Source organism: Eurytemora carolleeae, unplaced genomic scaffold, assembly GCF_000591075.1.
Source record: "Eurytemora carolleeae unplaced genomic scaffold, Eaff_2.0 scaffold682, whole genome shotgun sequence".
NCBI lineage: Eukaryota > Metazoa > Arthropoda > Copepoda > Calanoida > Temoridae > Eurytemora > Eurytemora carolleeae.
The window spans coordinates 14375-39438 of NW_019396724.1; the positions used below are offsets into that span (position 1 = coordinate 14375).

The following is a 25064-nucleotide window of genomic DNA, read 5'->3' on the forward strand; positions in this document are numbered from 1 at the left end:
GAAATAAAATGTTGCGAATGTAAAAATTAGCAAACATTTGCTTCTCTTATGTTTTGCTAAAATTGACGCTGAAATAAAATATAGATAATCGAAAAACGAACCTATCCGTGAGCCATAATATTCTAGAGGTATATAATTAAAGATCTGAAATTTTCCACGCTCTAGGAAAAAATGAACTGTGTTAAGAAAAGTATAAATAAATAGGCATAAAAACATTTTGTAAATTTTTATATTTTTTTACACACCTGGGTTATAATTGTTTTTCATAAACTAAAAGTTATAAATGTGTAATTACTGACGATACTTGAATTTTTAAAACTTTCGTTGATCAAGAATAGATGAGATATCCTTAGCTTTAGCTCAAAATACAGAGTACGGTTTCTGTAAAAGTGAATTCCGATTTTTACTCAGGAGAGAATAAAGGAAGGTTTCAGAATGGTATCACTTTATAAGATAGGAGAACAAGAATATCTGCCTTATAGTTACTCCTCTAGAGGTTTCAAGGGTACTGTTGTGAATCGGACACTCAGATATTAAGATTTATAAATAAAGCGCATCTAAACGTACTTTAAGGTGACCCTCCATACAAAAATAACTATACCCTTAAAACCTTGATCTTATCAAAAATGATAGGCTCGTTTTTCTGGCTCGAAAAGTGTTTTTTTCTTTGAGTTTTCCAGTTGCTTTCTATGCACAAGAAATGCGCATTTCACTGTCGCAGAGAAATCGCAATTTAAAATTAAAGAAACAAGAACACGAGAACATTTATATCACCTAAATTATTCTTGATCAGACCAAGCTTTAAAGGGTACCGTTGTAAATCGGACATTGTCATCTTTGCATGGAGCGTCACTTTAAATTACGCTTACAGTCCCTTTAAGTAATAAAAATTGTGCAGTAGGAAAACTATTTTTGTTTTATAGAAAAAACACATTGAAAATATTTTATGAGGGGGGAAACCCTAAATTGATAATTGGGTTAACATTTACAGAAAGCGAAAACACAGCGACCGTTCTGAAAACTCCGGTTTATTTAAAGTACCGGCCTGCCTTTTAAGCAGAACAAATTGTGCAGTACGCATACAGACGGCAAAATGGGGCGGTGTCACATTACACCTACTGCTGGGCTTCGTTTTCAAGTCCGTTGTGAGACATTTAGAGTTGTTTCCGCCTAAAGTGCTCCTCGAAATCTGAGTTATTTCTCCTATTGCAAAATTGTATTTTCGCCAAGTTAGCTTTAAAAGATTATGGGAATTCGTTTTCGCTGATCAAGGATATGAACCAAAATGTTTTTTCAAAACGAAAAACAAAGATCTATTTTACTAATCGTTTTAAAAAATCGTTTAAAAAAAGAAATCATGTAAATGTCTAGCATGCAATTTTGATACAGGATTTCCATCTCGAATTCTTGTGAAGCCAGGGGCGGATACGGGGGGGGCGGCGGCGGCAGGACCTTCGCACCCCCCTGAGATTTCAGAATATCTTCTTAATATCCCTTAAAAATATTTTGTCCCTGAATCTGGATGTTTTCTTCCGAAATAAATCTAGCACCCTCCTCACTTAAATCCTTTATCCGCCCCTGTATGGAGCCACTCAAGTCTAAAAGTTTTGCACGTCTAAAAACGGCTCTAAATATGATGCCCATCAGTAAATCTCATTCTCGCAAGATTATTTTGATCGAATCGTAATAACACATTCTTCGGAACAGAAATTATGTTAAAAACTTTAAAGAGAAAAAATTTATTTTAACATATTTACAATAGCAGTGCAACAAATAAGTATTAAAAAACTTAATATAAAAGTGTTTCTGTAGTTCAATCTTAGTGGATATTGAAAACCCAGAATATACATTTAATGGTTTACTTTAAGATCGAAATACAATTATATGTATTGTATATTGTATATTTGTATATTATCCAAAAAAAACATTTCAAAATTTGGGTTACTTGTCAAAAATTTAAATGATTTGAGTTGGATTCAAATTTCTTTTTCCATAAATTCACATGAACTCTAAAAGTATATGGCGAAAATCAGATGCCATTTTTTGTACTTTGTCTTTATTTTTCGGATATTTCTACTTTCTCACAGGTTTACCATCTTTCATACGTGCATACTGCATACATAACAAATACTAAATCTGAGATTATGAGTCGAACCCGTACAGTGTACGTCCTTGACGTTTGAGCGCAAAGACGACGTCAGTGGCCATGACAGTTTTGCGCTTAGCGTGCTCAGTATATGTGACGGCATCGCGCATAACATTCTCCAGGAAAACGCGCAATACAGCTCGTATCTGAAATATAAAGTTCATCAACGATAATGTTTCTTTACTCTTTATTATTGAATTGTACAATGTAAATTGTAAAACATTAATTTTATTTTTTTTAAGACATTTATATTTTATCTTTATTTCTTNTCATGATCTATATCAAATTATTGGTTTTAGCTGGGTTTCATTTCAATTTCACAATCATTTCTGGGATTAACTAAATCTATCAAATAAAAGGCTTCCTTTATCACCTTTCATCTTTCACCTGACTTAATTTATACCTTAAAGGTTGTCCACTATAAATTGAGACTTTTTGAACAGGTTATAAAATAAAAAATCCACCAATATGAAAAATCCGCGATATCAGCCACATGTGCCCTTGGAACTAAGTTGCATTGTTTTGAAGAATATTCATCACTATCTTTTAGGGCGATTAGCGGCCATCTTCTATTTCAGTTGTTAACATTTTTCTTTGAATACATTGTAAAACAAAAATTCTCGGATTTTATAACAAATTTCGTGGATTTTCAAAATAATGAAAAATCAAATTTTGTTGGAAGCTTTATGAAAATTCAACCCTACATAAACCTTCCCTGGGGTCACATAAGGTCCCATAAAAATTCAGGCCCGGTCGGTTCAGCCGTTTTGACGTTTATTGGACACAAACAAGCAAACAGACAGGCAAAGTATATACTTATCATTTTTCAAGATTAAGGACATGAAAGAGGAGTGGATGAAAATGCTTTTTGGTAGTTTCTACATTAAAAACTAATGTGCCACTTATAATTCATATTTAAAGGCCGTATACTGGAAAAAATATTTGCATACATGCACAGAGACTGCTTTTGGAGCCAGTGTTTTTCATGAAACTTGTCCTTAGTCAAAATTCAATCACCCAGCGTAAAGTTAAAACCGATAAGTGAGATCGTTTTTTCAAAAGCCCCCCAAATGGCCCCCCCGGAGTTAGGAATTCTTGATTGTGGATTTTACCTCTTCATAGACTAGACCAGAGATACGTTTAACTCCTCCTCTCCGGGCCAATCTTCGGATAGCAGGCTTAGTTATACCCTGGATATTATCTCGCAAAACCTAAAAATATTTTCAAAATGATTTTTGATGATTCGGGGGAATAAATGAGAAGTTAAAATCAAATATTTATCTATTTTTCACAATTCAGACATATATAACTTGTGGGGGGAAATTTATTTCACAAGGGGGAAAAATTGTTGAGAAAATATATACCCCTAGTGTTGTTATATGAATGGATCTAACCTTGCGATGTCTTTTAGCGCCTCCCTTCCCCAAACCTTTTCCACCTTTCCCTCTTCCTTCATAACCCATATTCAGCTTATTCAATCCTCCGGCTATCTCAGAAATCTGAAATAAAATAACATCGGCACTTGAGGTAGTTATATCTATATATAAATTTAGCTTGTCTGGGTGTCTGTTTGGGTGTTTGTTTGTTTGTTTGTATTTAATAAAAGTCAAAACAGCTGAACCGATCGCGCCCAAATTTTGTGAGGGACCTCACGTGACCCCAAGGAAGGTTTAAGAATGATCAAAATTTTAAAAATTTGTGTTTTAAAGTTTTTTATTTTTGTAAAGTTTTTGCGTGAAAAAATATTATGAAAGCCGAAAACTTTTTTATACTGTACAAAGAGAAGATGCTCACAGATAAAGCAAAAATTAAAAGTTGAAATAAAAGATGGGCCCGAAGCGTCCTAAAAGCCTAGTAGCTATATACATATATATATATAGCTGTAATCTCTGTTAGTCTGTTTGTTTGTTTGTCCGATCATTACTCAGGAACACCTGGACCGATTTGCCTCAAATTTTGATTGGGGAACTCGGGAGTTTAAAGTTTAAAAGTTTTAAAGTATAAAAGTTTGATGCAAACCTAAAAATATGTATATTTATTATTTTCGTAAATTTCATGCCAACTAATTTTTCTAAGTCAATATATTCACGAAACCTCAACTGCACTAAAATGCTTTTTAAAGTTAGAATTTAAAAGTTTCAAGAGAACTGTTATGTAAGAAATGTAATGCAAACATTTTGGAAAATATAATGTTTCATAATTTCTATAATTTTGAAGTAAACTGATGTTTTCATTAGAATTAATGTCAGTAAATTATCGATTTTTTAATAAATAGAAGTTCTACTTTGACAGTCTTGTAACAGGTATAATGGTACAACAGATAATGAATACATAATTGTGGAAGTTACAGACAAAATGCATGTATTAATGTTGATTAATGTTGATTTAGATGGATACAGATGAAGAAATGATGATGGTGTAAATTTGTGTAGAAGAATATTGGATTGGATTGAAAATAATTGATATCTATGAATATGGATTTAAGAAATTTGTGGAACAGTAGTATAGATATGAAGGAACAATGTGCATACAAAATTGTAGTCATCTTCTTAACATTTTGGTTTAAGAACTTGAAAATGCCTTAAAAAATACGCATTTTACGTAAAGGTAAAACCTATGAATTCCAAAATTTAAGAAATGTTGGGATTTATTCAAACCTAAATCTACGTATAGGAAAAACCTGAAAATTCCTGATTCATTGGATTTTCAGGTTTTTATACATACGCATTTTTACGTTTATCATATCTATATTTCTAAGGTTATAAAATACGTATTTTTACCGAGAAAATGGTTACGAAAATATGTATGTCATATTTATGGAAAATATGTATTTTAACTTATTCCAAACCTTAAAATATGTATATATACGAATGCCATACGTATTCATAGATTTTCCAGTTAGTAGGGTGTAGACAGATTGCATTCCTTTATTCTCTTAAGTCCCATCATTTGTGGGTTAAAATATCGGAATTTGGGTCCGTCCTAGTATACAATTTTTGGACCCCCCCCCCTCATATCAATTTAATAAATGACCACTTATTTTTTCAGCAACAAAATTATTATATGATTTTTTATTATTTACGGATAGGTTAGATTAAGACAACTTCTGGGCCGTACTGCGGCTAAGACAGGCTAGGGGGCCGAGCGCTGAGGCTAGGACAGGCTAGGGGGCCGAGCGCTGTGACTAGGACAGGCTAGGGGGCTGATCGCAGCGGATAGGACAGGCAAAGGGGCCGGGCGCTGCGGCGCGGGCACAAACAATGATAATTAACCATGTACAAAATTGATAGGAGCGGGGAGAAGGATCCAAAACTTCTTCTCTAGGAAAATACCGCCTAAATTTCGTGAGTATATGGTTCAATCAAGGACTTCATCATGCTACAAAAGAAATTAAAGAAAAGCTATTTAAAGTTCTTCTCTAGAATTTTCTTATTTTAGGCAAATACTAAATTTTATGGCTGAATGATTTTTATAAACATTTTTGCAAATAAATAGTTTTAGTTCTGCACTTAACAACTATATAATTTCAGCTAAAATTAAAGCACATTTTAATTAGTAATATTGACTAAACAATTTCAATTCGATTCAGAGGGGTAAACGTAGATAGATACAAAATGCATTATACAAAAATAAATAACTTCAGGCATTCAGCTGCAATTTGTTTTGATTGTGATATTACACCAATAAGAGATAAATAAATTTTGTTTAAACCAATTAAAGAAAGCTTCAATAATCTAACCAATCAGATGTAAAGAAATTTCAAAGACGACTTTCTGAACTAGGGTTAACCGAAATCTAGGTCAAGAAACAAATATTGTTTACAAAAAAAATTCCGAATAAAAAACATCTAAAAATTTGAAGCATAACAATTTTTTTAAAAGTAAAACATCAAAAACATTTTGTTACTTTATTTTATCTATTTCCGACCTTGACCATAAATGATTTTAGCGGATTTTGGCAAAAACTGTTCTAAACATTTGAGAAAAATAATCGTTTTTTTATTGCAAAAGTTTAACTCTTTAAACGTTCATGCATTCATGCATTCTTGGCCTGCGCCATTTTTGACCGGAAGACATTTCTGGTGCATACATTTATACTTACAATGTTGAAAACAGGTTTTAAAGCACACCCTATTCGATTGATTGTAGGTTTGCGCATGCGCACATGATCATATTCTAGTAGCCTACATGCGCAAAGGTGGAAAGCCGGGTTCTGCGCATATAGCATTAAAGCTGCGCATGCGTCAGTTCAAGGCACACGTCTTGAAAGACAGTTCGTAACATAAAATTTACATTTATTTGTAATTTTTCACATTTTAAGCCTTTGTGCAAACTCCGAGAAACTTCAATTGTGCACAAAAAAGGGAGCAAAAGTGTGCGACGCCGTAAACTGCGCACAATATCTTTAGATAAAAAATTAGTTTGAAATACTTCAAAATTCCGGTTCCGGTTTTTAACAACGAGGGCTTAAACCCTGAAGATAAAATGAATAATAAACGCAAAGGTAGAGGAGGTTCTACTGCTGCAGGGTGAGTAATTAAAGGGTCCGTCATAGTATTCGATTTTTGGACCCCCCCCCCCCTTCTATCAATTTTGTACATGATTTCTAATCGTTTCTATGCAGTTTGCGAAAATTATTTTATTAATTTGTATTATCTTAGGGTTAGGTGAGCTAGGACCGACTATGGGGGCCGAGCGCTACGGCCAGGACAGACTGTGGGGCTTAGCGCCCCGGCTAGGATAGGCTATGGAGCCGGGCGCTGCGGTCACATAACCAAATATATCAATGTGTTACATATGAGTTCCATGTACAAAATTGAGGATGGGGGGAGGGGGTCCAAAAATCGTTTAACAGGAAATTACCTGATTTAATAATAAGTGTATAAGAAGAATTTACCAAAAAGTTCTCTGGGAATTTAGCAAATGATGAAATATTAGGAACTATATTTCGTTTTTCATAAATGAGCAATTATGTCAAATTTACTAAAAGTGTGTTTTACTTTGCATTTCTAGATGATTTTATTGGAATAAAATTAATATTGGCAAAATTTGACATCAAAATTAAATATGTAAATTAAACATTCGTTACTTCAGGAAATCTGAGCGTGTATCTGCACCCCCTGTGGCCTCGTCGAAGCGCTCAAAAACGCCGGACAAGGACACGAAGGAACAGAGTCCGGACGATGAATTCAATGGCATTTATAACAACGCGAGGTAAAAATATGTTAAATACCATACCAAAATATGGGTAATTTCCTAGTAAACGATTTTTTTTTCCCCCCCCCCCCCCCCTCCGATCAATTTTGTATGTGGATCTAATATTTAACACATGGATAAAATTGGTCAAGTGATCGCAGCGCCCGGCCCCCTTGCCTCTCCAAGCCTCAGCGCTCGTCCCTCAAATTGTCTGAACCTTACCCTAACATAACTTAAATATGCTGAAACTAGTGGTCATGTACAAAATTTAAAGGAGGGAGGGGGTCCAAAAATCGTATACTAGAAGGGACTAGAAATATGCCCGTCCCCTAAAAGACTAATATAATTTATTTCGTAATTTCCTAAGGGAAGAGTTTTGGACCCCCCTCTCCCACGGGCCCTCTCCCGTTTGCATGCTTTGCATGTTAGAATTTAAATTTTTTATCCCGAACGCAATGAGTGGTCAAAAAACTTAAATCTAGATCCAAAGACCTAAATTTAAAAAGTTGACATATTTTATTTACTACTGTAATCAAATCAAGTTAAAATGAAACCCGTTTTTTAAATGAAAATTCGCGAAATATAATTTATGATACAATATCTTTATGAAATGTTTCTTATTTTCCTGGGATCAAGTTTTGTAAAAATAGATTTGTAATACCTCTTAATGTACTTACTTACTTTAAACTTTTCTGGTCTGGTAAAAAAGTAATAGTGCTATGGGTTAAAAAGGTATAGTTTTTTACACTGATATGAAGAAATTGAGCATAAATGAAAAAGTGCAAAATGGTTTCCTACTGATATAATTGGTAAAGTTTATCCTGAAAGTAAACGACAACTTTATCATTTATAAATGTCCCCCCCCCCCTCCATGGTTCTTACATAACTTTGTACTAGTACACGTTTCCATGCCCCTTCCGCAACCTTACTGCACATTCCTATAATCTCTTCCCAACCATACTGCACATTCCTATAATCCCTTCCCAACCATACTGCACATTCCTATAATCCCTTCCCAACCTTACTGCACATTCCTACAATCCCTTCCCAACCTTACTGCACATTCCTATAATCCCTTCCCAACCCTACGTCACATTCCTATAATCCCTTCCCAACCATACTGCACATTACTATAATCCCTTCCCAACCTTACTGCACATTCCTATAATCCCTTCCCAACCCTACTGCACATTACTATAATCCCTTCCCAACCTTACTGCACATTACTATAATCCCTTCCCAGCCTTACTGCACATTCCTATAATCCCTTCCCAACCCTACTGCACATTCCTATAATCCCTTCCCAACCTTACTGCACATTCCTATAATCCCTTCCCAACCTTACTGCACATTCCTATAATCCCTTCCCTACCCTACTGCACATTACTATAATCCCTTCCCAACCTTACTGCACATTACTATAATCTCTTCCCAACCATACTGCACATTCCTATAATCCCTTCCCAACCATACTGCACATTCCTATAATCCCTTCCCAACCTTACTGCACATTCCTATAATCCCTTCCCAACCTAACTGCACATTCCTATAATCCCTTCCCAACCTTAATGCACATTCCTATACCCTCTTCCTAACCATACTGCACATTCCTATAATCCCATCCCAACCCTACAGCACATTCCTATAATCCCTTCCCAACCTTACTGCATATTCCTACAATCCCTTTCCAACCTCAATGCACATTCCTATAATCCCTTCCCAACCTTACTGCACATTCCTATAATCCCTTCCCAACCATACTGCACATTCCTATAATCTCTTCCCAACCATACTGCACATTCCTACAATCCCTTTCCAACCTTAATGCACATTCCTATAATCCCTTCCCAACCTTACTGCAAATTCCTACAATCTCTTCCCAACCTTACTGCACATTCCTATAATCCCTTCCCAACCATACTCCACATTCCTATAATCCCTTCCCAACCTTACTGCACATTCCTATAATCCCTTCCCAACCATACTGCACATTTCTATACCCTCTTCCTAACCATCACATTCCTATAATCCCTTCCCAACCTTACTGCACATTCCTACAATCCCTTGCCAACCTTACTGCACATTCCTATAATCCCTTTCCAACCTTACTGCACATTCCTACAATCCCTTTCCAACCTTACTGCACATTCCTATAATCCCTTTCCAACCTTAATGCACATTCCTATAATCCCTTCCCAACCTTACTGCACATTCCCATACCCTCTTCCCAACCTTACTGCACATTCCCTTCCCTCCCCCCTCCTACTCACTGTGTAAACCCCGCGAAACTGACCGTTCTGGCTTGGATCGCCTGGTTATCTAGGGACCGTTAATTTATCAAGAGATCGGTCCTGGATTGCCCAGAAGTCGATGATAATCATTTGATTTGTATGGTGTATTTCTGAGGAAAGAATATTTCATTTTGAGTTAATCGTAATTATGCTTAACAGCGATTATAATTACTACTTAGTTTGCCAAACGCGATTTCTAAAATAAACTTTTGCTCATTTCTTGTTCGTGTATTGTAATATTTTTTAATCTGCCTGTTTTTTGCTCAATTTAAGTCTGAAAGAGATTGAGAATGGTTTCAGTTGATCACTACATGGGTTTAATAATAAGTAATACATGATAATATTGATTTAGAGGCAGCTTTAGTTATTATAAATTTGCAATTTGTCAAAATTGACAGTATTCTCAAATCCTTGGTTAAACCTCTCATATTACTAGGTTTACTCATGCTTTAACCTCTTTAATTGGAGTTCACCTAAGAGTTGAGACTAATAACAAGGTATACACGTTTTTCTTTTCTTTAGGGTTTTGAAATCTTTTTTTTATTCTTTAAATCTATTTGGCTCAAAAAGCATAATAAATAATTTATTTATAAAATGCGTTTTGATTAAAAAAAATAAGATACAAAGGGTTACTCTAATAATTATTTTCATACATTCAGTCATCACTGTCAAGGACTACTAGCATAATCTCAAGTTACCCGCAACACAAATATAGCCATGCCCAATTCACAACAGTATGCAAGCATTAAAAGCTTTATCTGTTAATGTATGAATTAGATAGCGACGATTAATGTTTATAGTTCCATAAAAAATTGATAATTTTCAAAAGTGACTTGCGCATGTCTAGTGCAGGACAACTTGTAGAAATTTCTAGTATTGAACACTTAAGTCTAGGATTAGCACATTATCTTCCACAGTATTGATCAGATAAAGGATTTATGGGTATCGTTGTGAATCAGGCATTGCTGCCTTTACAGGAAGGGTCGCTTAAAATTGCGCATATAGTCCCTTTAAATCTAAGTGTGAATTGTTAGTCTAGTTTGTTCGTAAAATTCGACATTTGAATTTATTTGCCTCGAAAAGCAGATTTTTTTGGTATTTTGCATATGTTTTGTAAAATTTTTATCATTTTTAATTAAGAAATAAAATGAATTTCATTTTTATTATTTAATTTGTTACCTTTCGTGCTAAACTTCGTTTCTGTGCTAACTTGAATATTTCGTTCTATATTATAAAAAATAGTTTCTACGTTGCTGAAAGAAAAAATAGGTATCGCGTAAACAGTTAACAATCTGAAGGTGATTTCTCATGTCTTAAATCCATTTAAGTCCTGTATTTCTAGGCTCAGCTCAGAGCTGGGGAATGCTTCGTATTTTATCGAGATCAATGTATTATATTGAGATCAATGCTTCATCTCGATCTCCTTTTTATAAATCTGATTTTTAACTGAAATAAAGAGATTAAACGTTAAACCTCAAATTGAAGGTATCCACTGCGGATATCGGGATTAGGAGTATTCATCACAAAAACTTTAAGCTGTGGATGAATGTAATGTCGGTTTTTGTTCAGGATGAATATGAAGGAATTTTGAAAACTTTTTCCCCTAACCTAGAGATTGTTTTAGAGATGGTGCATAAGGTACAGTGCTTAAATAATATTTTCCTACATAAATTAATCAAAATCAATTCTTTTTTTCGAATCAAATGTATTTTGTCAACAATTCTACTTTCAGATTGACCCTGCAAGCACGGATACTGTTGATCTTCAAACTGTCAAGGAAAAAATGGTTTTCCCTTTTGAATCTGTAGTTAGGTTGGTCATATTTATCTTTAGTTAGGTTGGTCATTTTTTGTCTTTAGTTAGGTTGTTCATTTTGTATCTGTTGTTAGGTTGGTCAGTTTTTATCTGTAGGTAGGATTTCCATTTTTTATCTTTAGTTAGCTTCGGTCATTTTTCTTCTGTCGCTAGGTTGGTAATTTCTGCAACTCTAGTCGGGTTGGTCATTTTTTTTCTGTAGCTGGGTTGGCCATTTCTTCAACTCTAGTCGGGTTGGTCATTTTTTCATCTGTAGCTGGGTTGGTCATTTTTCATCCGTAGTTATGTTGGTTAATTTTTCGTCTGTGTTAGGTTGGTCATTTTTTAATCTGTAAGTTAGGTTGATAAGTTTTTCATCTGTAGTTGGGTTGGTGAATTTTTCGTCTGTAGTTAGGTTGGTCATTTTTAATCTGTAAGTTAGGTTGGTAAATTTTTCATCTGTAGTTGGGTTGGTGAATTTTTCATCTGTAGTTGGGATGGTGAATTTTTCATCTGTAGTTAGGTTGGTGAATTTTTCATCTGTAGTGGGATGGTGAATTTTTCATCTGTAGTTAGGTGGGTAAATTTTTCATCTGTAGTTAGGTTGGTGAATTTTTCATCTGTAGTTAGGTTGGTCAAATTTTTATCTGTCGTTAGGTTGGTAAATTTTTATCTGTCGTTAGGTTGGTCAAATTTTTCATCTGTAGTTAGGTTGGTAAATTTTTATCTGTCGTTAGGTTGGTCAAATTTTTCATCTGTACTTAGGTTGGCCAAATTTTTATCTGTCGTTAGGTTGGTCAAATTTTTATCTGTCGTTAGGTTGGTAAATTTTTATTTGTCGTTAGGTTGGTAAATTTTTATCTGTAGTTAGGTTGGTCAAATTTTTATCTGTCGTTAGGTGGGTAAATTTTTATCTGTAGTTAGGTTGGTCAAATTTTTATCTGTCGTTAGGTTGGTCAAATTTTTCATCTGTCGTTAGGTTGGTAAATTTTTCATCTGTAGCTAGGTTGGTAAATTTTTCATCTGTAGTTAGGTTGGTAAATTTTTATCTGTCGTTAGGTTGGTCAAATTTTTATCTGTCGTTAGGTTGGTAAATTTTTATCTGTAGTTAGGTTGGTCAAATTTTTATCTGTCGTTAGGTCACTTCTAATTCTCAGTCAGGCTTAGAATTGTTTGATTTTAATATTTTACTAAGAAAAATCCGTTTTCAGTAAAAAATATTAAAAACTCGTAGAAAATAGCAACTTAAATTAAAATTTAATTTCCTTTCACACTAAGACACCTATCTCAAGTCCATAAAGTCCATATCTCCTTTAAGTTCAGTTTATCCATTATATGCGGCTAGTAGGAAGTCTCTAAAAGATTGATTGATTGATTGATTGATTGATTGATTGATTGATTGATTGATTGATTGATTGATTGATTGATTGATTGATTGAACAGACTATAATTATTTTTAGATATTTTGCTGGAGATGTAGATCTTGAGTTTGCCATGAAGGAATCGTTTCAAACAGATACACAAATATCTTCCGCTAAGTAAGTTATAAGAAAGTCTCTTAAATGGTTCATTTTTATGATTTTAGATTTATTTCGTACACAGAGGTACAATAGATTTATTAAAACTACAAAACATTTTTAAATATATATGTCATACAAAATAAAAAAAAATAGCTTCCATTCTAAGAACTTGGAAATCTGCTCAAAATCTGACATCATTCAAATTTATCTAAATAAATACCTAACCATATACAGGGTTGTATATTTTCTCGAAAAATCACCCCCTCCCCCACATTTGAAAATCATTTTATTCCATTATTTTCTATTTATCTATCTATCAAGAATGATCTTTTACCTAACAATCTATTTCTATATATTTATCTATCAAGAATGATCTTCTACCTAACAATCTATTTCTATATATCTATCTATCAAGAATGATCTTCTATCTAATAATCTATTTCTATATATTTATCTATCAAGAATGATCTTCTATCTGATAATCTATTTCTATATATTTATCTATCAAGAATGAGCTTTTATCTTATAATCTATTTCTATATATTTATCTATCAAGAATGAATGGTGAATCCCAGCTGCGTGACCTTGAGGTGTGGCAACCTGAAGATGATTGTGTCGGGGGCGGGATAGAAGATGATATGAATTCTAATAGTTGGACGCCAGAGGAGATGTTTGCAAAGGTAAAAGAACGGAAATGTAATCTAGGAAACCGGAAGTATAAAGTTAGTGATCCGGATTTAGATTAATTGATCCAGTTGGAGACATCAAAACCCGGAAATAAAAGCTTAAAAATCCGGAAAGAAAAGTTTAAAATCCGAGGGAAAGTTCGAAACCGGGAAGTAAACGTTTAAGACCCGGAAATGAAAGATTTAAACCCGGAAATAAAAGTTCAAATCCCGAAATTTAAAATTTAAAACTCGATAATTCAAACAAGATCTCACGAAGAGTTATTCCAAAGATTGTTAACGATTTTCTTTTATATCTAACGGCTAAAAGATTGAAAACCACAAAAATGCCGGAAGACTTAATTTAAATGGCAGTTGACTGATAACAACTCCTAAATCAAACATACCCTAACTTCTAACTCATTTAGAGGGTAACCTAATTTGCGTAATTTTTTTTCAAATTATCACTTATTGTGTTTTTTTTTAGAATGAGGAGAGGTTTGGTGTGAAAACTAGTTTTGATCCATCTTTAACCGGATATACAGTTCCTCTCAACAGGGATAGAGTTGATAGGTATTTTTAATCTCAGCTGGGGACTCAGGGGTGTATACTGCATATTTTACGGGGAAATCATTCCCCCCACTTTATTTTTTTAATTCATTTGATTCGCTGAATATTAGGAAAATAAAATAAGTACGAAAAGGATGAAAAAAAGCCATTTCATGATCAAGTTATTTTGTTTCTTACATCTTCAGAAATTTTTAAAATAACAAGAGGCGAGAAGGGAACTCTTGTATTGTGGCTTTATTCAATATCCCTTGAAGATTGTATGCTGTGGAAAACAAACAGCCAATCAGAAGCCAGGGAGTTTTGTGATAAACCATTGAGAGAACAGAAAAGTTTCGGATATCCAGAATCCAGGAGCAAGAGATCAAGTGGATTCAGTGTAAAATTCATGAGTTCTTATTTGTGTTAGATCTACTACTCATACTCATAATCCCGATCCAGGAGCAAGAGATCAAGCGGATTCAGTGTAAAATTCATGAGTTCTTATTTTTGTTAGATCCACTCCTCATACTTATAATCCCGATCCAGGAGCAAGAGATCAAGCGGATTCAGTGAAAAATTCATGAGTTCTTATTTGTGTTAGATCCACTCCTCATACTTATAATCCCGATCCAGGAGCAAGAGATCAAGCGGATTCAGTGTAAAATTCATGAGTTCTTATTTGTGTTAGATCCACTCCTCATATTTATAATCCCTATCCAGGAGCAAGAGATCAAGCGGATTCAGTGTAAAATTCATGAGTTCTGCTTTGTGTTAGATCTACTCCTCATACTCATAATCCCGATCCAGGAGCAAGAGATCAAGCGGATTCAGTGTAAAATTCATGAGTTCTGCTTTGTGTTAGATCCACTCCTCATACTCATAATCCCGATCGCTTAATCTTAATATCCACAGACACAGCTTTTCTCTAAAACATTTCTTGTTCATCTATGATCGTTAATTAAACAAATCTATTTATTATATTTTTAGTGAGACCGAGATGAGAGCTGCTCGTATAGCAGCATCAATAGAAGGAGACAGCAAGAGTCTGTATTATACTGAACTAGAAAACGGAGATGAAGAAGAAGCTTTTAGGTCAGTTACTAACCCACTTATTCAGTAACCTAATCACTAAGTCAGTCACTTATTTACTTTATCATATCACTTAATCACTTAAATATTCAATTACTCACTTGGTCCGTTACTCCCTCATAATGTCTGTTGATCATTTACTTATATCTAATAAACTAATTTTGTCACTTTACATGATCTTCGCTGTTATTTTTTAAAGACACCACTTGATCTTATTTAATTGTTTAATTGTTAGTGATATTAGTTCAATTAAGTTAGTCTATGCTCAATTCAAGTACTCATTCCCTTATTTATACTGACACACTTTAATGCCTTTTATTCAGCCGTTAAATCACTCTGTAATTCCAATACAAATTAAGTATCTTATCTACCCTTTAATAGATACATACTCACTCATCGACTTAATTTCTCATATATTTAATAATTTGCCACCTCTAATTTATCCTGGAAAAAAACGACAACATTTCCTATCTAGTGCTGTATCGAGAACTGGAGATAAACGGAACGGGCGGGAGCGCGAGAGTCCCGGTGACGAAAAATCTTCCGCCTATGTTCCCCCGGGAAAGCGCGACTCCCGCGGCGGATTCTCCCGAGGGCGTGGCCAAAGAACTCCGCCTCCAAATAGATATGACAACTATGAGGATAGAGATCAAAGACAAAGGTAAGATATGTCTGATGGGCAAAAATGTTGATTGTTTGATTTGTTGATTGGTTGATTGATTGATTGAATATATAATTTTGTTAAGGCATGGTGATCGTGGGGATCGAAACGATCGATACAGCGGCAGCAGGGGAGGTGGGCACAGAGAGGACAGGGGCAATTCAGGGGGGCACAGGGAAGACAGAGGGGGCTCTGGAGGACATAGAGAAGAAAGAGGAGGTGGCTACCAAGATCGAGGTTACCATCGTGAGGAGCGAGGCTACGGAGGACGTCAGGAGAGGGAGGAGAGAGGATACGGGAGGCAAGATTCCCACGGGAAGAAGGAGGACCATCGAGGCTTCCACGATCAGGGTCGAGGAGGTCAGGGACATGATCAAGGACGAGGTGGAGGATATCAGGATCATAGAGGACAGCAGAATAGACCTGGCAGCTCGCATGAAAACAGACGCGATGATCGAAAATCCTCTGAGAAGATTTCTCCCCTTCCGCCGCAAGAAACTGAGAAGACGGAGAGGAGGAGGTCCGGAGAGATGAACCGGAGTCCGGAGGCGGAACAAGGTGCTCTACCGCAGAGGGATTCTCAGCGAAGGAAACAAGAGAAATCTAAGGTATGGTTAAACATTGAAAACCTTCAAAACAAAAATCATTTTATATTTTTAGAGAAAATAAGACTACGCTGTCACGGACTAATTTAAGACTCGAGTTTTGGAATTTATGTGGAGACTGATTTTCCACCGAGTTGGGTTTATTAAACCTGTTAAATATTATAGTTGGTCGATTTTCATGGTTGGAATTGGCGGATTTCTAGATTTGATTTGAATAAGACTTAACATTGGTACAAATTCACCACAATAACTAACCAAGGTCGGTTTGTTTTGCCTTAAAAAAAACTTTATTTTTTCTTTTAATTTCAGGAGCAGAGTACGAGTGATCTGAAAGATTTCCATCAGAAGTTTAATTTGAAACTGGGCGACAGTGCTCCGCCCACCCAGCAACAAGCTACCACACCCACTGTTAGTATTAACCCTGATCCCCCTGGGCAGCCCCAGGCCAGCCCCCGGGATAATAAGACTCCGACTCCTAGACCTTCGCCTAAACCTGTTTCCCCTACACAGGTAAACAAAGATGCTTGAAGTACAGAAGGGGTTTATATTTTTGAAATTCTTCCGTCGAGGAAAAACTGAAACATATAATTATTAATTTTCCCTGGTGAAGGGGATAAAACTATAAAATACAAAACTTTTGTAAGTGTGGGGACCGGAGATGATTTTTCAAGAAAAAAATACACCTACACTTTTTATAACTTTTTACCCAAAAATTTAATTATTTTCTCTTTAACAAAAAGACAGATATTCACAGTTAGCAAGAAAGTTTTTCAAAATTAATTATTTGCAGAGTTCCATTGCTAGCGTGCCTTCTTCTACCCCTGACTTGAACAAGTCCAGTCTGAACCCCAACGCCAAGGAGTTCACCCTGAACCCTACGGCCAAGGAGTTTACCCCCAGGATGGCGCCCCGGCCATCCGCCACTCCCCCACGCCCTCAGACTCCAGGAACCCCGGGGCAGATGGTACCGACTATGTACACAAATATTATCCCAATCCAGGTATTGGTACACACACACTTTCATCAAATTTGAAGAGAAATAAAATACGAGGGTTTTCCTCGAGATATTATTATTTTGATTTATCAACAACAAATAAAGACAAAGCACTGTTTCTGATTAAACCCAACTCTATCCCACTCAAATCTTCAAACCAATGAATCTCCTCCTTTGTCCTCTAATAAAAATCAAATGAATAAACTGTGCCCGGAACTGGTTTTGGAAGAGAAAATTTTAAAAATCGGTCATTTTTCCCTAAATCTCGGAAAACATATTTCCGGACCTGTTTAAAAAAAACAAAACAAAAAAACAATAAAAACTTTAAAATCTCAAAGAAAAAAATAATTATTATATTGGTTGGAAGCCAGCACATAGGTGGGGAAATCCTGGAAATATTTAGATAATACTTTATTAGTTTTTAAGAGTAAATAATGTTTTTGCATTCATTTTCCGGTCATACAACGCTTTATGGGTATCTTTGAGAATTGTGCATGCGTGGACAAAAGAAATTAATTATTTGATTTCCTGCTAGACCCAAGTTGGAAGCCAGCATATGGGTGGAATGCCTGGAAATATATACACTCCAGCAAACCAAAGACCTATGCGTCCAAGCAGTAAGGAAGGAAGTGGAGGGGTTCATATAAGGCAGGAACTACCTTCTCCTATGCAGGTAAAGAAAAATTTTACTCCTTTAAGGCTATAAATACGGCCTTCTTTTTAAACTTCTAAAAGTTGCTCAAATCTTTCAGCTTTTTCTTAGCGATAAAACAAAACAATTTTTTTTTTGTGGAATTTCCAAAAAATTTCGAAAATCCAAAATGTTTGGATTCAACTTATTGTAATTCCGAGCAACAAAAAAACTTTCCTGGGATCATTTGAGGTCCCACATAAAATTGGAGTCTGATCGGTTTAGCCGTTTTGCCGTTTATTGGATACAAACAAGCAAGTAAACAAATAAACAGACCCAAACATGGTATTTATATATAAAAAGATTCGGTTAACATTCAGTTTTGCTAGAAGACATCGACTCATGAACGTTTCTAACAAATTTTCTTGTTTTCAAGCTTGTTCCAAAAAAAATTGTCATCATTACAATCATCAATATCATCATTAACATCAATATCATCAATATATCATTGCTTAAAATAATCGTTATCAATTCAGTGCTTAGGATCCCCTGGATCCGGATCCTAAGCACTGAATATCACTGGATCCGGATCCAAGGGGTAAAATATAAACCAAAAACTTCAAAAAAAACTTTTTTACTCCTAAAACTAAAATCTGAACTTTTGAAAAAAAAGGAGATTATAAAAATTTCATGGTTCATAAAGTTTTGGGATAAAAATATGCCAAAAAAAATAAAACTAAAAATTTGAAAACAATTTTTTGTTAAAAAATTCAGTAAATCTTAAAGAAATGACCTAGATCCGGATCCGGATTTGGATCCGGATCCATTCTTTTCCAGTGGATCCAGGATCCGGATCCGCATCAAAATTAAATGGATCCTAAGCACTGGTTATCATTATTATTTTTGTTAATGATGATGATAAAAGGTATGAAAATAATGAAATTCGTCATAATTTTAATAATTATCATAAGTATCAGTATCATCATTATTCAATCCTATTAAAGAAGCCAATGTCAAATAAGTCCTTGATCTGGATGGGGTACGCTGCCCCATTAGGATACCTTGTAAATCAAGGCTTTTTAGCTTGGTTTCAATCTAAGATCGGACAATTACCAATCAAATTCTTAAGCAGTGGTTTAATTCCTTTTTTTTGGGGGGGGGGGGGGGGGGGGGGTTGTTAATAAATCTTTGATATCATTATTTTTAAATTAACATTGTGATTGATTACAGGGGTCCATCCATATTCCATATATTTTGATTTCTGCTCCTAAATGGGCTCAGGGTTAAAGTGTGAAATTTAAAAAGTTGATGTGTACGTTACTACGCTACAGAAATGTGTACTGTATTTGGGGTGTTAAAAGATGTAAATATCAGCTATCAATATAAGAGATAAATTATTATGTACTAGAAAATAAAAGCTCCCTTGCAGGATGCATTTTGCAGTATGAATTTTTTCTACAACTTGACATCATACTTCTGATTATTTACAATAACAACATGGTATCAATCAATCAACATTTGAAATCGTACTAGATGAAATTATATGAAACCCTGATTGATTATTGTTAAGGTTCAGCAGGTGACAGGTCAACCTATCCTGGCACAGCATCTGAACCCTCCAGGATACTTTAACCAGGGACAGATACAGTACGTCCAGGGGGGTCCAGGACAGCAACCTATCATGAGGATGGTTAATGTTATGCCAGGTAGACCCCCACCCTCTTAAAGGCACTGTAACCACAATTTCACGTGACTTCACATGCAAAGATGGCAATGTCCGATTTACAACGGTACTTTTAAAGCGTTGTCAGATCAATCATGAATTAGATATTAATATTCATGTTTAAAATTTTGAAAACTGATAATTTTCCATTGTGGTTCCTCTACAGAATTGAAGTGACTTATTTCTACTGCAGGGTTTAATAAAGGACTTATTAGACCTAAACACTGTTTCACCTAGGAAAACGACAATATATTTCATATTATAACGGTTCCAAGGGTACCGTTGTGAATCGTGCATTGCCATTATTGCATAGAGGGTCACTTTAAATCACGTTTACCGTTCCTTTGTATAACCTCCTTACTTGGTAATGTAATGGCGGAGAGTATGGGAGTTCAATAAAACTAATAAAAATCTTAATTAAAATGTTAAAAAAAAAAATAATGTTGTAACAGTTGCGTTCAAATCAACCCCCATTTATTTTCTTAATTCGGCGACGATGGAAAAGCTTGGGGTTGGGGTAATAATAATTCATCTTATTAAATAATTGAGAACATTCTTTATCAGATAAATTTAAATTTTGTAAACTCCTCCAACTTTTGTTGTTACTAGACAATTCATTTCCCTGCTTTAAAAAAAAAACACTTCTTATAATTCTTGTAAAAAAAATCCAGTATTCTTTGACTCTACTGTTGTCTTTAGGTGATGAGTACCCCCTCTCCTATGCATGGTAGTAACGGACCCCCAGGACCTGGTGGTTTACCACCACCACACAATACTATGACCCCCACACCACCAGCTCAGGGCCACACTCCAGCTCCCTCTCCTGGACCACAAATTTTAGGTAAATTCAGAGCGGCGCATTTTAACATTTCCCGGATTTTCATGAAAGTGTCTTCGTTAATTTTATAAAAACTCATTGAAATACTAGTGTCACAAACTTTTAATTGGGTCTTAGCACTCCATAGCAATGAAAACAAACCAGTAAATCTTGCTTCATGAATAAAAGACAAAGATCTTCATCAGTTCATGTCGAACTGATTCTTACTAGATTACCTGATTTATCTCCTCTTTTTGGAAGATTTAGGATCTAATATCCAGGAAATAATCTCTTCTGTAAATGATTTCACGATTTTGTTCAGTAGATTAAACAACTAACTACTATACCTTCTCCACATCTAAAAAAACTCAGGGCACATTCAACATGCTTTGTATAAATGTAGTATCAACTTGAAAAAACAAGCAAAACCATTAGAAATTGGTAAACAAACAAACTAAACTAAGGAAACAATCACACCACATGCATTACTTTCAAATCAAGAACCAATTTTTACTTATAAAATGGTTTTTAACATTTTAACATTAGAAAAATAAAAAACAGTGATAGTCAGAACAAGAGCATAAAACTTATTTGCAATCTTTTATAATGTGAACTGTTCCAACTTGAAATAGTCGGATTTCACTATAATTATTTTTTACTATAATTCTTGGGTTTGTGCCCATGCAACCTTACAAATATGATAAAATAATAATCTTATGAGGATGCTGTCTTCGTTAAAGAATACATAAAGATTATTTCATCTCATTTAAGAATTTCCATTATTACATTTTTTCCTCATAAGATTATCATATTATGTTTTAGGCTACCCGCCACAGGGACCCCATCAACCCAACATGCCGCAGTATCATATGATGATGATTCCTAGTGGCGCCGGGCTCCCTCAATTTCACCAGGGTCCCGGTAACCCTGGGATGGGTGGAAACCAGCTTGTGGGCCAACCTAATATGCCGCAACATTTTCAGTATATTCAGCAAGGTAACAACTATTTTCTCACGTGTTTTCTAATTTTATTAATTCCCCCCCCCTCCCCCCCCCTAAGGATGATCTGAGGGGGGGGTATTTCTTTTTTGATACTGTTACCCAAAACTTCAATCATTTTCCCTAATTTAATCGAAGAGAAGTCCAATTTTAAAAACTGTACACCCCTTTATTGTTATTATTATAATATTGATTTATTTCAGACAATTAAATACATAAATTCAAACTTATGTTCTTCTTTATTAACGGTTCAGTGTAAATGATTTTATTGCAGTAGTAACCAATTATAACAATACAATGAAAACAACTCTATATTTAAGTTTTGATTGTTAACAAGCTTTTTTCGAATTACAAGTTTATTAGTATTCAAAGAGAAGCTTTTTTTTTAATAGCTAGACTTCTATGTTTAATCGACTACCACATGTTAAAAAAATTCACTGAAAAGACAATAGTTTTAAGTTAAGATATACTTTTAAGATTCTTTTTAATTTTTTATTCGCTTAATTTGAGGAAATATAAATTTCCAGGGGGAAATGAATTTTGTTTTAAAAGGGCGGAAAAACTTTTCATATTTTGTTAAAAGTTTTTATTTTTTAACTTTATCAGGCGGGCAACCAATCCATATGATGCCCCAGCACCATCAGCAGCATGGTCAGCACCCTCAGCATCAACAGCATCCACAACATCATCAACATCAACAACAGCAACAGTAAGGAGAAGGTAATTTACTTCTTTTCCAATGCGAGTTCAACTAAGGAAGGGTTTTTCTTTACTTATCACTGTAATGTATAAGGGCAGCTCAGGAACTTGTTAAATGTTTTTTAAGAGTTTTATTCGTTGTATTCTTTTTTTCTCTCCAAAATCATAAGAAATCCCCCCCCCCTTTGAATTCTGAAAATATACGTCATTTTCAATACTAACATCTACTTCTCCATCACCATCACCAAATGTTAAATATACATCACAATAGACTATTCAGTTCGTTATCTTCATTTTTTTATTTGATAAATAATTATTTTGTAAAATAACATTTTTTTAATTGTTATGTTTTTTTGCAGGAGGGGTTGAGTGGATGGCATGAGTATGAGTATACATACTGTTCAAGAATCCTAGATCAACGCAACTTATTGGGTTTTAACGTTTTCAAACACTAAATACGGCAAACAATTATGTTCTAAATTTGAAACCAAGCGAAACTATGAAGAAATTATGGATTATTAATTTAAAACTAATAAAAAATAAAACTTTTTTATACTCGTTCGATCTTTTAGTGCTGAGCAGAGATTGAAAAGAACAATTTTAAATAGATGAGCACTGTGCTCCAAATCGACTAAATAGATGAGCACTGTGCTCCAAATCGACCTTGTGTGACTTGAAAAATTCCTTTGCCATGACTTCTATAATGGTTTAGGGGGTCAAAATCCGATTTTATATAAATCCGAACACATATGGGGGACCCAAATTTTTTAATTGCCCAATTCATGTTAAGAATGTGTTGAATCAAAAAAGTTTCCTTCGATTAACCCCTCAAAACATGTTGAAAATATTTAGGGTCATCTTAATAGTTCTAAAGTCTTAAATATGAAGAGTTCTCGACGAATATAAATATCTTTTCTGTAATCATAATTTTTTTTGAATTAGCGGAAAATAGATCGTTTTGAAGCCAAAATATGAAAGTAAAAACCAAATATAACGAAATAAGGAGTAAAATTAGTAATTGACATTGGAAATAGAATGAAAGATAAACTTAGCAAATATACATACAGGGTGTCTAAAAACGGGAAATAAGGGTCTACAGACTCGTTTGTAATCGGATTTTCAAGATTGGGACCATTTTTGAAGTCTACGTACAAGTTCCGATTCAATAAGCCCAATTTTAGGCTTGTAGATCTAAAAATGAGTGAGTAATTTGGTAAAAATTAAGATAATCCCCGTTTGCACATAAGGGTCTATGCAGACTTGTCTGTGATCAGATTTTCAAGATTGAGACCATTTCTGATATCTACATTTGGCTTGTAGATCTAAAAAAATCAATTCTGCTGTAATAAACTGTAACCTAACATTGAATAAAAAATTGTGCAAATGGAGATTATGTTTTACTTTTTACTTCGCTCCAGTTGGAAACTTTAGGAGCCTTAAGATTTTTATTTTTATATCTACAAGTCTAAAATTAGACTTATTGAATCAGTAATTGTACAAAGATTTTAAAAATGGTTTCAATCTTGAAAATCCGATTACAAACGATTTTGTAGACCCTAATTCCCTGGTTTGTTTAGACACCCTGTAGATACAGTGTGTCCCACGAAACATGACATTTAATAAATTGTTATTTTTAGTTAAACAAATCTTTTGTTTCATTATCTTTTACTTTGAAAGCAATTTTAATATAGCATGACTGGCATATAATATTTTTATTGATCCTTGGTATCACACAACTTAACAAATTATGGAAAAAGACATTCTAAACTATTCACCAACTGTCATGTTTCGTGGGACACCCTGTAGATGGGATAGAAATGAGAAGGAAGAATCAAGGTGGAATCTGAGATTATAACAGATGAGTTGGTTTTTCAGAAAAGATTAACATTAAGAAAAATATCAAGGGAATCCAAAATAACAAAAAGTGAAAGTTTGGATTACGATTTAAAAAGAAGTAAAACAAAATTAAAAATACACATCTGACCATTAGAAAATATATATTTAAATAATCTCTATACTAACAAGTTCTCTCTCTAAATCTAAATTATCATTATTTTTTACTCATCGTTTCCTTCACATTTTTTATAACTATTTATCCTTTTAAAATCCTCTTCATGTTTATGTCTTAAAAATTTTCCTTTTATTCTCATTGGGCCTAACTCCTTTCGAGCCGAAGATATTGCAGCTGTCAATCACGTGACACAAATTGTCGTCAGAGTTGGGTCCAAAATTGTGCTTTAAGTCGGGTTTAAGGAATTACGGCTCGAGCCAAAGTTTTTAAATCGCGGGCTCAGCCTTTAAGCGTCTTGGACATTTCTGATTACCAATCGTCTTTCATATCTCATACATTGCTGATATCCTGTACATTGCTGATATCCTGTACATTGTTGATATCCTGTACATTGCTGATATCCTGTACATTGCTGATATCCTGTACATTGTTGATATCCTGTACATTGCTGATATCCTGTACATTGTTGATATCCTGTACATTGCTGATATCCTGTACATTGCTGATATCCTGTAACTCAATATTTTATCAAAAATAACTATGAAACAATATTCTTAATGTTTATTTCAAATGTTAATGTTAATATAAATGTATTATATGATTTATATCTACTGAAGTTGCAGTTTAAACACACCGGGTTACATTTCAAGCTCATTTTTACTAAAATTAATAATT

At 34.4% G+C, this 25064-nt stretch overlaps 3 protein-coding genes across 3 annotated transcripts; 2 read left to right on the forward strand and 1 right to left on the reverse strand.

Moving 5' to 3' along the window:
• Positions 1–1723: 1723 nt before the first annotated feature.
• Positions 1724–3693, reverse strand: LOC111707831 (histone H4). Its single transcript, XM_023480990.1, has 3 exons — positions 3541–3693; positions 3259–3357; positions 1724–2292 (listed from the first exon to the last, which is right to left on the reverse strand). The coding sequence occupies exons 1-3, from the start codon at positions 3607–3609 to the stop codon at positions 2143–2145; spliced, it is 318 nt and encodes a 105-aa protein (XP_023336758.1). The 5' UTR covers positions 3610–3693; the 3' UTR covers positions 1724–2142.
• Positions 3694–6366: 2673 nt separating this feature from the next.
• Positions 6367–19881, forward strand: LOC111707829 (ataxin-2 homolog). Its single transcript, XM_023480989.1, has 15 exons — positions 6367–6674; positions 7240–7359; positions 10069–10129; positions 11202–11270; positions 11365–11444; positions 12887–12964; positions 13503–13626; positions 14099–14184; positions 15148–15252; positions 15725–15910; positions 15996–16518; positions 16825–17025; positions 17306–17515; positions 18045–18182; positions 19711–19881. The coding sequence occupies exons 1-15, from the start codon at positions 6631–6633 to the stop codon at positions 19864–19866; spliced, it is 2181 nt and encodes a 726-aa protein (XP_023336757.1). The 5' UTR covers positions 6367–6630; the 3' UTR covers positions 19867–19881.
• Positions 19882–20542: 661 nt separating this feature from the next.
• Positions 20543–22936, forward strand: LOC111707832 (calcium-binding protein P). The gene is made up of 4 exons (XM_023480991.1): positions 20543–20704; positions 21503–21676; positions 22286–22399; positions 22738–22936. The coding sequence occupies exons 1-3, from the start codon at positions 20566–20568 to the stop codon at positions 22390–22392; spliced, it is 420 nt and encodes a 139-aa protein (XP_023336759.1). The 5' UTR covers positions 20543–20565; the 3' UTR covers positions 22393–22399; positions 22738–22936.
• Positions 22937–25064: the final 2128 nt, after the last annotated feature.

Coding starts and splice junctions, on each gene's coding strand:
- LOC111707831 (XM_023480990.1), bottom strand. CDS start 3,609: ATGGGTTATGAAGGAAGAGGGAAAGGTGGAAAAGGTTTGGGGAAGGGA. Junction 3,358..3,540: donor GCGCTAAAAGACATCGCAAG/GTTAGATCCATT, acceptor AAATATTTTTAG/GTTTTGCGAGATAATATCCA. Junction 2,293..3,258: donor CTGGTCTAGTCTATGAAGAG/GTAAAATCCACA, acceptor TTTATATTTCAG/ATACGAGCTGTATTGCGCGT.
- LOC111707829 (XM_023480989.1), top strand. CDS start 6,631: ATGAATAATAAACGCAAAGGTAGAGGAGGTTCTACTGCTGCAGG. Junction 11,445..12,886: donor CCTTTTGAATCTGTAGTTAG/GTTGGTCATATT, acceptor AATTATTTTTAG/ATATTTTGCTGGAGATGTAG. Junction 18,183..19,710: donor AACTACCTTCTCCTATGCAG/GTAAAGAAAAAT, acceptor ATTATTGTTAAG/GTTCAGCAGGTGACAGGTCA.
- LOC111707832 (XM_023480991.1), top strand. CDS start 20,566: ATGAGTACCCCCTCTCCTATGCATGGTAGTAACGGACCCCCAGGACCT. Junction 20,705..21,502: donor TCCTGGACCACAAATTTTAG/GTAAATTCAGAG, acceptor ATTATGTTTTAG/GCTACCCGCCACAGGGACCC. Junction 21,677..22,285: donor TTTTCAGTATATTCAGCAAG/GTAACAACTATT, acceptor TAACTTTATCAG/GCGGGCAACCAATCCATATG.